This window comes from Mycteria americana, chromosome 1 (genome assembly GCF_035582795.1).
Source record: "Mycteria americana isolate JAX WOST 10 ecotype Jacksonville Zoo and Gardens chromosome 1, USCA_MyAme_1.0, whole genome shotgun sequence".
Taxonomy (NCBI): Eukaryota; Metazoa; Chordata; class Aves; order Ciconiiformes; family Ciconiidae; genus Mycteria; species Mycteria americana.
In genome coordinates, this window is record NC_134365.1 from 9,662,268 (window position 1) to 9,676,655 (window position 14,388).

The 14,388-nt window shown below is 39.9% G+C and overlaps 1 protein-coding gene across 2 annotated transcripts in view; it reads left to right on the forward strand.

Annotated features, from left to right (window-relative positions):
* The window catches only part of SEMA3D (semaphorin 3D), a 151,433-nt gene that overhangs the window by 86,315 nt on the left and 50,730 nt on the right, over positions 1 to 14,388 (forward strand). For both annotated transcript variants that reach the window (XM_075489611.1, XM_075489681.1), the window contains exon 8: positions 5,800 to 5,942. In XM_075489611.1, the coding sequence (XP_075345726.1) occupies positions 5,800 to 5,942 (143 nt within the window). The remainder of the gene's footprint in view (positions 1 to 5,799; positions 5,943 to 14,388) is intronic.

Sequence of the window (14,388 nt, forward strand, 5' to 3'; positions counted from 1 at the left end):
ACATCTGTATATAGTCCTGTAATTGGAATAATATCATGACTTAAATGCTTCTATTTCCAGTCTTGTTGGAGTAATTTTTTTTAAACCCTTTTTTCTGATCACTTGTTAAAAGCTGTTCTCTACAGCATGTTGAAATGACAGACTAGAAATTCCACATTTTTAGGTAGGAGGTCTTTTTTTTTTTTTTTTTGAGGGGGAAAAATACCCTTTGTTGCTGTGAGGATCATTTTAAAACCACTAAGGGCACCCTAAAATAGCTTCCCAAGCAAAACACTGCTTTTTCTTGCCCGTTAAAAAACATTCTGAGCTAGTAAACCCTCTAAAAAACTGGCTGCATTTACACCCAGCCAGTCTCAAACCACACACAGAGTAACATGGAAAACTTCTCTCACAAGCTAACCCTGCTCAATTAAAGCATCCCCCTTTTAGCCGTCAACTGTCTTTAAAGATGTGGCAACACTGGCCCTGATTCAGGATGCCTGTGTAACTATTATGGGTGTATTGTAAAGCCAGGGCCTGCTGACCACAGGGCTAAGTTGTCTTCCCAGCAGACAACTTCTGAAGGGGATAATTTTGCCTCTTAACTCTTTGAGACCTCAACAAGAGGAAGTGTTCTTTTTTCTGTTGGGGTTTTTTTTTTCCCTACTCCTTCTCTGTCTTCTTCTAAGCTGCTGCCTTACGTTTCTGTCTAGATGTAACTCCATAACCTCAGGATTTCTGCTGGGAGATGAGGAGGAAAGGAGAAGCCACTCAAAGTCATTTTACCTTTCCAAATAGGAGCAGTCCTTTGGACAGATAGAGAAATCTCACATCTGACTATGCTGACCTATCCCACTTTCATCTCCTGTGCTCAAAACCTTTCTTGTCCCACCTTTCCTATCTCCTGTCTCTCGTTTCTGCACATCCCGTGTGCAATGTAGACCAAAAATGGGCTGTAAACGATACAGACCAGGATGGGTCCTTCCAGCAGGCAGTTCTCTAACTGTAACTAAGCGTGCAACTGAATATCCAATTTTATTGCTGGTGGCCTGCTGATGCTCGGCATGGAAAGATGGTTGGGGTAGCCGCTTTCCTAAGGGATACTATAATATCCTAAAAAGAAAGATTTACTGCAGCTTGGTCCTGAGGAGCATCTGGTGTTACCATTAGCATAGATCCACCTTGATGAGCATTACAGGGTTCAGTTCCCAGCCCAGAAGAACTTATAGCTTAAATATCCAGTTCCAAACATTTCTTTATGCTATTAATGTTTCTTCATGAACAGTTTGAAACAAGGGAACAGTACAAGAACACAGGATAAACTAAAGGTTTGAGAACTGTTGATGTGTTTTAGTTTGGAGGCTGGGTGGGGGGTGTCTGCCTTTCTTCTTTCTTTTAGATTGATTCATTTTTTATTCTGTTTTCACTTAAAGAGTCTGTATTTGTGAAAGTTTTCTAAGGAGAATAATATATTAATATGTCTGGGTTTGAAAAACAGCTTTAGTGTGTTAGACTGTGACATGAAAATTACCCCACACTGTATAAACACTGAAGACCCCATATATTCTTCAGGTTTACCTTGTTTCCAGACATATAAAAAACTACAGCCATGCTCTGTCTAAGACTTCGCATACACAATCCATGCAGTGTTATACTAAGAGGCATAGATATAAACTAGGTGCTTTTAATATTTTGAAACAGTCCTTTTAAGGTTGGAGAAAATTTTGAGTGCAACTTTAAATGATGGGATCATTTCTGCAATAAGCCATAGGGTAGCCAATATATTTCTAGTTTATTGTGTAACATTACCAATTACATACATTTGTGCTTTCAGCTGATATTGGTATAAAGAAAATATTTACTTGATTTCAGGTTTAAAACTCCCCTCTCATTTAAATCCCCTCTTCCCTAAATCTACCACCCATTTACCAAGCATGTGTTAGACCTCCAGGAAAAGTTGTACACACTTGAGTAATTGTACAATTAGAAATAAATTATTTCCAGGCGTGACTCATGTTTACTTAGGATAAGCATAAAATATATCGCTTGTTTTTTTTTTCCAGGGGGCTGAGGAAGTTTGCTATAATGCACCTTCATATTTTTAAAGTTTAGTCTTATTCTGTTCCTGGAAACAGGATTATCCTTTCCTGAGGGAAGGGAGGGAAAGACAAAGCATAAGGGAAAAATGCGTAGGATACTTTCCAGTTCCTTGCAGGGCATCTCTATCTTGACTAATTAAGACATGTCTTAATCTCAAAGACTGAATAGCAGCTCCACAATGGAGAAAGGGAGGAAGGCAGCTAATCTTTCCCATGACTCACGCTCACACAGGCTCATACTCCTGCACGCAGTGGCACTGAAGACAGAGGGGATGCTGCCTCTGCTCAGCCTCCAGCCCTTCTCCTGCAGAGCTGATGAATCCGGCGCTCCCACAGCCGCTGCCCGGAGCTGCCTCGCCCGTGGCCGGGCAGGGCAGGGCATGAGGCGCGTGGGGCTGGTGGCTCCGCTCCGCATGGCAAAGCCGCCCACTGGAACCGAGTCTGCCCCGCTCCAGCCCGGCGGGCAGTGGAGGGCGTCCTGTGGCGGGATACCCGAGCCCTGCGTGCAGGCATGCGCTAAACAGCTGCACATTCCTCCCTCCTTTATAGGAAGCTAAAGCCATCGCTGGAATGAGTGCTTCCCTGAATTGCATTCATCTTCTTTTATTTATTTTTTTTTTCATTGAAATTTAGTTGTCTTTGCCAGGGCAAAGACTTGCAGGCAATGACTTCTTTATATCCTGTGAACTTTGGATGGGATTCAGCTCACTTAGCTCTAAAAGGCAAAGGCTAGCATCCTGTCTGAGCTCAGTCGTTTCGGTTGTCTCCGTAATTTACGGAGAGAGGTGACACATCCAGAGGGTGACTCACCCCACCTATTGTAGGAATCTATCTTAAAATAGGATTATTCATTGTCACTTTCTTCCTTGTGTCCATCCCTGAGAGAGGACCTGGATGAGTATAGGTTAGGAGCTTGACTTCTAGACGGTTAAAGGTAAATGAGGTGAGCGCTATCCTTTACATTTCATCATGCCACATATTTCTGGCAGCCCAACTACAAAGAGCTGCTGCCTGCCACTGTTTTGGGTTGCTTTTTCATTTCTTCGTGTTCTGGGATTTGCTACTCGTTTGCTGTCCTCTTTTTCTGAGCCTAATGAGTCTTACTTCTCTGTAGGTCTTACTAAGGCATGCACAGTTGCACTGTCTAAAACTACCGCTGGCGTTAGATGGGTGCGATAGCCGGCAAGTAACCAACAGCAAACAACGAACCCAGCAGTGAAGGACTAGGTGTAACAGCTCTTCCCACTGGGCCACAAAAGCATGTTTAAAAAAGCATGGCAACACCTGAATCTATTGTACTATCTATTGTCGTGATGCCTTTAATCCCCTGTTTGGTTACATACAATCGAGCCATTAAATTAATGTGTGGGGAAACCTTCTATTGAAGCAATTAGGGGAGGACAACTGTCTGTATGGGAAAACAAACCGTAGTTTAAAGTCATCAGCATCGTCATATAATGTTTCCCATGCAAAGAATCCAAAAACCTAATTCACAGTTGGTGTAAACGCGCTTTTCTATGTTGTATGGATGGATTACAAAAGATGAGACAAAGATCTCACTTGCAGAACATAGTGTGCTTTTCAGATCATGATCTCTTTCATTAAATTGTTTTCAGTCTCTTTGTCTTCCTATCTTCAGTATTTTTGTTTGGATTTAACTTTCAACTTCAGTGTTTTCAATTGTGATTTAAAATCATTAAATATTTTTGTTCCTTTAATTTGTTAGAGATTCTTCTGTATCTGTTGCAGGCATTGGTATTGAGACATTTGTTCTTGCATTTGGCTTGCCAAGTAAAGCAATGAAATTTAATTTAAAAAAAACGTATATTCAGAGTTTTGTTCTGTGAATGTGGGTTAAAAAAAAATCTATGTGAAATTCAAAAGCATGCTATAGAAGTATTTCACAGGTTTTCCTATTAAATGGCTATTTAGCTAACCGCATATTTAAGAAACCATACTGGAAGCGTATTTATGTATTTATTCACGCTTAGAGATCTAATCTTCAAAGTAGCCTTCCAGGCCCTGAGGGGTAATTAAATATTTTCTTTAGGCTCATTTTGAAATCCTAACTTAAATTTACAGAGCTTGGTGCCTGCATCATTTCATTTTTCTGCTGACGCCACTCTCTAGTGTCAGAAAGGTTTAAAATGGAAGCAGCACTGTGGCTACTTTGACCCATAAATTTACTCTTCTGTCATGAAGGTGCACATTCAGCACTTAAGCACATCCCATTTTGTCTCAGGCCTTCGACTGTGAACTTTTGAATCAAGGACCCTCCTTTTGTCCTGTGTGTACTGTAGAGTTCATGGTGAAAATTCCTCAAGGCTAACATAAAATAACAATCATTATAAAAAGGACAAAGGCGTGAAGATACATTAAAAGCTGATAATAGTATTCCCCACATATCGCCAGTGTGGTCTGTTTGCTCTACGATCTTACGCCATCCTCCTTACTGCTTTGTACTGCAGCCTGCCTGCTTATGGGGGACAAAGACTGTGTATTTTATTGCTGAAAGAATGTATTTTAGAGTCAAGGGTCTCTTTGCACCGTATTTGTGTAGCCACTTCTGTTTAAAGAAAAACATCTTTGATCCAAGTGCCCTCAGAAGAGCTCATCTATTGTGGCACATTGGGGAATGTCTTAAAAATCTCTTCCCCGAGTATCTGGTTCACTTGTGCAAGACAGTGTTGTTGCCTGCTCTGCTGCAGTCGGGGACCCCTGGAATTAGTTTAATTTCTGATTTTAGTGCAAAATTTAAAGAAAAAAAGAAAAAATGATACCCAAAATAAAAACAAAACCCACAACTGGTGAGCAGGTAGAGCAGGACTTGAGATCATGGACGAGGGAGCTGAGGAAGACACTGAAGGACACGTATTAAATTCTTGGCCCAATAAGCATGCCTATAAGATGCAGGCAGAGATAACCAAGCTTTCTCTGGAACGGATCAGAAGTAATATAAAGGCTCAGCATGTCAAGGCAAGGCATGATGTAGCATTTCTTGCAAAAACCAGATTTAAATAACCCAAACAAACCGTTACATTGATATAGCTAATCTGTTTTCATGTACAACAAGGAACTGTGTCCTTAAGACTGACCAGTCAGTTGTGGAGTTTGTTGTGCTAAGTTGGGAATCCCAACATGGCACTGTATTGGATTTGGTAGATATAGTCAGTAAGACTGTTATAGCACAGATATGTAGGAAACTTTTAACTTGGAAAAGCTGTCATTTATATTGAATTTTTAATCCCATGGATCAATAAAGGTTCTTTCATTCCTTTGCAAGTTATCTCTAGTAAACAGTAGTGTATTTCTGTACTCATAACTGCTGCAATGTGGAATTAAATTAATTTAAATTCTACCATGTGATTTCAGAAAATCTACTTAGCTTGGTATTGGTGGCAAAAGCCCTAAGGCAGATTTTTGTAGGCAATACTTTGTACTGAGAGTTATCCTATTTTCAGAGGATGATAGCCAGTGCTGCATATTTATGCAAGTGGTGGTAAGACATATACACAAAAACATCACACTAAGAGTAAATACTTCAGAATCTATGGTGGTTTTTGCTTGGAGTTAGTAAGAAACTTGTCATTACATGTCTCTATAGTGATATTTTTATTTCACTGAAAGATGCAACATAAATGCAAATATTGAAGCAGAAATTTAGTAGCAAGTATTAAGACTTTTCTTCAGATTTGTAAAACCTTTTTTTGGGAACTTCTAGGAGCAAAATTCATTGGAACTTTTCCCATCCCAGACACCTATAACCCAGATGATGACAAAATCTACTTTTTTTTCCGAGAGATATCACAAGATAGTGGCACATCTGACAAGACAATCCTTTCCCGAGTTGGGAGAGTTTGTAAGGTAAGGACTCTATCTTTTTATTTTATTTAAAGAAAAAATTACCCATTGAGCCATCATAGTAATTTTTCTGCAAATAGATTACTAAAATGCTGTCTGAAATTTACTTGTCTGAAAAATACACTTGATATTGACTGTGTACCTCTTTTTAAAAAGCGAATATGCTTATAAATTATAATCCTGTCTCTAAATGATAATGTATTGACCTTCAGATATGCAACAGTGACCTGCTTTGTTTCATAAGCTTTCAGTGAGGAATGGCTTGTCGAAGTGTACACAATGGCAACGTATTTGGGTTTTTGTTGAAAGTGCCCACTGAATGGAGGGATATACAAACCCATCCCTTCAGCCGAGCTCAGTACATCATCCCTGGGCATTACTGAGAGCTGGGGTCAGTCATTTGTTTCTGCACATTCCTGATAATCAGTCGGGGTGAGGGGAGGCTAAAAATGTGTCTAGTTTCTGAGCTACACCCACATCTGCCTGGAGGTTTCCTCCCCTGGGAAGAAGTGCAGTCTTTGATCTGTTGACCAGGAGGACCCAGGGCCTGGGTCTGCTGCAGTGTAAAAAGTTTCATTTGTTTGGTGCCTGACCCCCTTTAAATGACTACTCCCTTCACTTTCTGTTCCATTATGCTTGGTTTTGCCCCTCATGAAAGACTTCTGCCCCTATGGTATTCATAATGCAGACTCAGATTTTCATGAGCTGCACTCTTTTTGAAGAAGCTTCTCTGTCAAGGGCAGAAGCCTCCTCAAATGGTAATGAGAAGATAAACCAGTTCCTGCATATGAAGACAGCAGTCAGTGTAGAGTTTGCTGTTTAACAACCTGCTGGTTTTGCTTAAGTCTTCTTCCCACTACAGCAGAAGGGTCCATTGGCTTCTGTCAGACATACTTTGTATCCACTCCTTTGTCCCATAATACTGTAGGAGCAAAAGCAGTCAGTATAAGTGCTCCCATCCTGTCCTTAGGTCGTCAGTGAATCCAGGTACCCAGGAATCACTGGTAAAAGTCAGGAAAAGGGACTTCAAAGTTGTCTTCATATTAGTAAATATAAGCTTTGAGCAAATGTTTATCTCGTGGTGAACTAGATATCAGCAACACCATCACAGCAATCAAACAAGTAGGTACATTTCTGTGACATTTTGTTCAGAAACTTTCATTTACTTGCATTTTCTGAGCAATGTGCCTCTGCTGGCAGTGAAAATTATCTTAAGAAGCTTGAAAATTAGTAAACAAACAAAAGAGCTTGTGATTTGCAGTAAGATGTGTCTAGGAGAAGAGCACCCATTCAGCTAACGGGCACACACTGAGAAACAAAGAGTGGACACGTGTTTGAATATGTAAATCTACCACTGCTCTGCAGTCCAGCAGACTCCTAACTCCAGTCGAGATTTCAGTGACCACAGCCATTTCACACTTCTGTCCTTGACCTAAAATGTTAAGACAAAACCCCCCCTCATTCATAAGTCAGTTCTCTAGTAGGTTTTTAGCCAGACGAAAGAATGGATAATCTTTAGTTGGGTATTTCGCAGCAGTGTGATTAATAGCAGAATGGAAACACAAACATATATGATTTGCTGCTAGACATGGCATTTGCTGATTATGAGGAAGCACTTAATGCATTAGGAGAAATTGGTAGACAACATTTTCAATCCAAGGCACATGAGAGATTATAGTAAACTAAGATATATTGCCTAGAGATCTCCAGCATCCTTTACCTAGACAAAAAAGGAGATAAGATATCATAATAAAAGCAAATGTATTGTAAGGAAATCCTAATGACCACGCATAATCGTACCTCAAATGAGACTGAATTTGTACAGTAATCATGTTACGGGAAAAAAATGTCTTGAATTTTATTTTTAATAGTCAAAGCAAACCAATGGAAACTGATAAGTAAGGTGATTATTGTTAATGTTAATTTTGCACTGTCTTCTTTATTTACTAAGCACTTCCAGATGGATGCAGAATTCTTTTGAAAATTCAGAATTCTGGTTTTTTGTACATTTTTCTTGATTACCTGCCAATAAAACCCCATTATAATGCAAATTATTATAATGAAAATAGAATTATTATGGGTATTTAATATAAATTAAAATATGCAAATAGACTCCTCTGTTTATGGACCTCCTCTGGATCTGTGCTCTGATATGAAACATCTGCTATGTTTAATTCTCTCTTACATGGGAACAATGTCTTTGGTTGCAACAGTTGATAACATAACAATTTCTGTTTGCACTGTCTCATTAATGTGACCTGTGCTGTGTGAAGTTAAGCCTTTGCCTTCTTTCCCTAGCAAGCAGAGAATAACAGTGGATAGGAGGAGCCCAGCAACTTTTGAAATAATTAGCTTGGTGTAAACCCAGTTTTCTTCTACTAGAACTCAATTGCTCTCTACCTTACTGTTCCTTAGGGCTCCTGTACATTAATGCCAGAGACACATGCTGAAATTAGAATAGGCTTTGTTTTTAATAAGGAGGTTAGTCAATACAGCCTATTCTTTGGCTAATTTTCAGTGGCTCAACAATACGGTCTCTCAGTCATCCTTCGCCTTAGGGAAAATCTTCTCTGGAAAGCATTCCCTTTTCCCAGCTACTTTCAGACCCAGATGATTACAATACTCTTGCTGGCAGCTCTTCGCCCAGAGTCAAACAGCTGTCACTTGTCCTGTTCATAAGAACATACTTACCGTCTCGAAGCACGCGTTGTAATAACGCAGCCACTGTAGCACTAAATAACACTGATTTAGATTTACGTCATCTGCATTCTGTATATCACTAGGGGATATCAGTATGAATTGGGAGGAAGTCCTTTAAACAGTCAGTTTCAGAACCAGTTGTGTAATTTATCATGGAAAACAGCATTTCCTATTTTTGGTTTGAGGGAGGCAGAAAAAGTATCATTGGCCTATCCGTAATACCTGATACTACTTATGGTATGTTCCTACCTACATAAAGTGTAATCTGTTGGGTTATTTACTTTCTTTTCAAGTAAGGTCATAAGTAAAAAGGAAAAAAAATACTATTCAAGATTAGCCAGCAATGTTTATTTGTTTTTTAAAACACATACAGATACACATATGTATACTACATGATCATACAAACCGTAACTTCTTAAGACCATGGACCTATGTATTTCTATTTCTAGAAGCACAGACATAAGCTTTTACAGCTACATTGTCTTCAAGACCACACTGCTGAACCAGTTTACATCAGCTAAAGCCACGACACAGTCATTACACACTGAGCCAGATTTTGAAAAAAAAAAAAAAAAAAAAATTGCAGCATCTGTGCACTGTGCCCTCTGCAGTCAAGTAACAAATCAGCTACATTTTTGTATACGTATCCACCACAAAATGATGACAGAATTGTAATTCTATTTAAGCACAACCTCACATATGTGCAAATATAGCCCTAGAAAAGACCTAGGTTTCCCTCCTATTTTCCCCACTCAAATAAAGTGAGAAATGAAAATCCTAACTTACAGGAGTCCACAGAAAGGTTTTGGAGAAGGAGGAAGTTTGTTGGGTTTTTGTTTGTTTGTTTTCTGTATAGAAACACATTTTTTCATAGTTACAACCTCATTCTATTGGAATGGAGTGGAAATTAGCCAAAAGCAGTAGTCTCTCTGCTGCAGTGTGAAAACCCTGTTTATTACAGTGGTTTGCATTTGCTGTGTTACAAGCTTCTCTTTAACAGTTTTGGTGATGTATTGCAAAAGTTACAGCACGCAGTCTTAGAGACTGATTTCCAAGACCTCAACTGCCAAGAAATCAGACTTCGACCCCTGATGCTTTCCCATATTTCCCAAAGTGTTCGGTATCCAGAAGCGGCCTTTGTTCTAGTGGGAACAAGTGAGCTCTTTGTCTTTTTGTTTTGGTATGCCATTCCACCCTCATATATACCACACTGTACCTGGGGACAAAAATATAGCAATTAGGCACAGCCCTCTTGGTTAAACTGTACTTTCTAAACACACTGGAATGTAATCATTTTAAGAGCTCCTGAGTCGAGAGCCCAGGACACACCCTGCATTCCACCTTTGAGTAATGTGATTTATTTCCAAAGCCATGAACATGAGCAGAGTTCAAGGCTACGACCTTGCCTCCCATCTGGTGCTTTAAGGCAATTTGTATTCCCAGAATGGCAGGAGGGAGCTATTCCTCCCTGACTCTGAGTCCAGGGTCTCCGGTGGGCTCTGCCGTGGGGCTGCTTGTGTATAAAAGTTAGAAGGTGTTTTTCTTGTTCTGGAAATAGTCTAGCCATGCCTTTACTGTGACTGGGGATAAGTGGTCATTAACATTCTTTGTATTTCTATATTGTGTAATGCATCACTGTGTAGATAATTGATCTATCTCCAAAACCATTTAAGTTGTCCGCATAGTGTAATGCTTTACCATTCAGCCGTATTAGCTTGGGTCCCGGAAGCGAAATAGCCATGTTAACATGTTCTCAGCAGGGCTAATTAGTCTGGGCTCAGAGCCATGCTCGTGCAGCTATCCTGCTTCCAGTTCTGGAGGCAGCTCATTCCAGACGAGATTTAACTTACTGTGTATTACATGCTTACATACTTTCTTTGTCACCAGAATATTGCCTAGCCACAATGCTAACCATGGGTAATGTCTTTTTTTTTTTTTCTTTTTAATTTCTCCATGATAATGATTAAAACCACTTTGAAAATGTCATCCCTAGAAAAACTTTGGCCCTCGTTTGCCTGTTGAGCATCTTTGCAGCAGTGGGTCTTTCAGCAGCCAGCTGCTCTTGGACTTCCAAATTTGATATGTGAATATTATGTGCCATTTGCAGGTTTTCAAATTATGTAGAAAAGCAGATGCTCATCAAGATGATTTCATTTTAAGGGCTGATGTGTTGGAGACAGGCCAGTTCCATATAGTATCTGCTTCTAACTGTGATGGATTAAGAGATATAACATCAGGCTTTGTCAGGTCTTTTGGTCCAACTTTCCTTATTGGCAAGAGTACAGGCATGAGTATAGGAAGTTTTGTATATTTTTGTCCCTCATGGGTGTGTTTCAACAATATAATTGGTGTTTTTTTGAGGGGGGAAATCATGATTTGCAGATGAAGCAAAAACATGTAAATTATGCTTATATATAAAGAGGTGTAACTGAATTTTACTGAACCTCAGGGAAAATGAAAAAGAAATTGCAGTGTCAAGATAGAGCTTTAAAAACTGGATTATGGAAATACAGCTGCACAACCTCTGAAGCACTCTGGAAATCATCCTAGTTGCCAGAGAGACTCATTGCAGAAAACATTGTCGGTAACCCACTGGCTTGGAAGTGGGAAGCCTGCAGAGTTAATTGGAATGGAGTTCCTGTGTTTAATCCAAAGTCCTTGACTTCAGAGTGCTCTGATTCAGATGTTCAAATATCTCTGAGTAGCAAATGATGACTTTGTGATTTTGGAAATTTTCTGATGTGATAAAATTAGCTTCCTGGTTTTTTTCCTATCAGTACATTTAATATGAAAATGTACCACATTTTGCAGTTCAGGCTTTGCTGTTGTTGATTGAGTACATTGTTGTAAATGTAGATGTTTCAGGTTGCTAAATTCTAAAGGAATCTGCAAGATGTTGACCTACCTTTGTTTTTTGGTCTCATGCTTTTCCAGCTCTCAACCTGTGGTTGTGAATACTGAGGCCACACTGTCCCACACAAGACTTGAGGCACTTGGGTATATCCAAGCTAGGAAAGTAATTATCAGGCATTCACTTCAATCAATAAAGGCAGATGACTATTTTTTAGAGGAAGACTCCTTCCATCTTCAAACCAAATCACTCTTTGAAGGACATATTTTCCACTAACTATAAAGAGAGCTTTGCCCTACTGGGTCCCTGGAAAGTGAAAATAAAAGCGTTCTTATTTAAATAAGAATTTGAAATTCTGAATAGCAAATTCAGGTCTATTTGTTCAGAAAGAAACCAGCCTATCCCTGTCCTGCATCTCACACTTCTTCACTTTCGAAATATTCTCAATGCATTCAAACCATATAAATTCTGGTCTCCTATTTGACGTTAATTGCATGATCCATCTAGTCACTTGACATGCCTGTAGCTTCATGTTCAAGAATGCTACATTTCGTAACCTGAAGGTTTTGTTGGGTTTTTTAATCTGTCTTTTTATATCCTTTTAATATATTTATAACATATAATTGATATTAAGTATATATGAAATTCAGATGAGAGATAGGTAAAGGCAAGTCAAATACTGCGGAATAAACCGCAAACAGATTATACTCAAAATTTAAGGTAGATTTTCCTGAGAATTTCTTAACATTTTTGATTAGGTCAGCCTTCACCCTTTGCTCACTTCAAATTTCCATTGAAGTTGGAGTGAACAGCCTAATGATGGATATGGTAGAGTACATCTACTTTGTGGCAGCCTTTGAACAGTTTGGGGGAATATTCTTAATAGTAGCAAACCTGTTGGAGGTAATCTTAGCAGAATTGCTGAATGGCCTTGCGGTAAAATGGTGCTTTATCACTTATAAGCTTAATTTTATTATTTCATTTGTCCCACACCACATTCAAACTTGCTGTTGTTATCTCCCTGTCTTTACCTGAGCCTGTTAATTTCTGGCTTTTGTTTTTTTCATGGTATGCTTGGTGACAGTCCAGAATTTTTCTTTGCTGTATAGGTAGGTTTTCCAGTTTGGATCCCATCCAAAGATAATTCAGTAGAAACCTCTGGGTGTGATGTTTAAATCCAAAATAAAAACATTTTCCGTAGTCAACCAAAGAATTATGCATGCTTAATGTGAGTACATTGCCATTCTGAATGAAATAACAAATCTGCTTGAGGAGCAGGAACTCAAAGCTAAACCACTGTTTCTCACTCATAGTTCAGACAGAGGGCATTTCCACAGCAGATGTGGCCTACACTCTTGTAGTTTTTGCTATGGTTTTCAGTTGCGATAGAGACCCTCTTTCCCATTGTCTTAATGCCTAGAAATATGTGAATGCCCAGAGTGGCATCCTTACCCATAGGTCTCATGTCAGCTTCCCAATGACACGGGGTGTGTGTGGTCAGGGGACTGGGTCATCTTGCCATATATTCAGCTACTTGAGCTTCATTCTGGTTTCATGCCAAAGGCTTCCCTGGTTCAGTCCTGCTGGGCATTTACTGATTTCAGCCAAGGAAGCCAAAAGCAGGCTCGACACTAGCCATGGCACTCCTGCATGCCGCGGACTATAGAAATGTGTGTCCCTCCTGCCTAATCCCGCTGTCTCGATAGGCAAGGGCATGGGTTGAGACAAATGTTTAGCTTTTCTGTTTGTTTTTGAGATCTATATTTGACCCTGGTTGTGCAATCAACTTTGGATGTGCACAAAACCCGATGAATGATTTGATCCACAGCCTATAATCTTAGTCTGTAGAAGATAATACTTAACCTCTCCAATTCCTTTTGCAACAAGCAGTGTGGTTTACACTAAGGGAATGAAGCCAGCCAGTACAGAGCAGTGACAGATTATGAGATCAGTAAATATACTGCAGTAATGATGAGGACCCTTTGTCTTAGATGGCTCTGTCTCAGGATGGGGAAAATAAGCAGGGAGCCAGGACAAGCTGTGCCTTAGGTTCTGGACTGTGATGGACGATGATTTCAGAAAGGTATTCAGAAACAACAAGTCCCAGGGACCAAAAAGCAGCCTGGGGTTTTGCACATCTGTACTCTAGACTATGAGTTTTCTATTTCAAGCTGTGATGATATTGAGCTCTCAAGAAAGATGTGAAAAATTATTGTAGAAGGATTCTCTGAAAGCAGGTTTGCCTAGGGGAAGGCTTAATGTCCAAGCCACACAAATCTAGAGGAACTTCTGATTATACTTTTGGAAGCGATGAAGGGTGTGCAGCCTGCACTGTGATGATCTGAGGAGCACTCTAGAGATACCAGGCTGATGCATCACCCTGGGAATCGGGAGGGCTGAGTTTATTCCAGGCTTTCTTATTGAGGTGATGTGCAAATCTGTGCAGTTCCTATCAGGGGTCTGTGCGTCTTTGCACCTTTAGTTCTGTTGTCTAATTACATGCAAATGCTACTGCAGTGGCAGAGCCCTTGCAAGGCGCAGTCTGTAGGCTGCAGGATTGCATCATTCTGCCAGGCTAGACTTGATAAGGGACATCGCTGTGAGTAAGCATGTGGTACATGAGGCTGAGTCCCACTCAGATCCTCATCTTTGGATCAGCTTGTTCAAGTAGCAGAAGTATTATACACTAGCAATATCTGCAGTGTCCAGAGGGGTTGGTGCCATCTTATATGAAGCAATATGCAATCCTACAATGAGAAGATTTCCCCATGAAAGGTTCTATAATCTCATAGAAACAGCAGAATTACTGAACAGAGACACCACTCTCACTGTCAGATGGGGACTGCAGACACAGAGGTGAACTGACTTTCCCAAGTTTACTCAAGGTATCCATAGCAG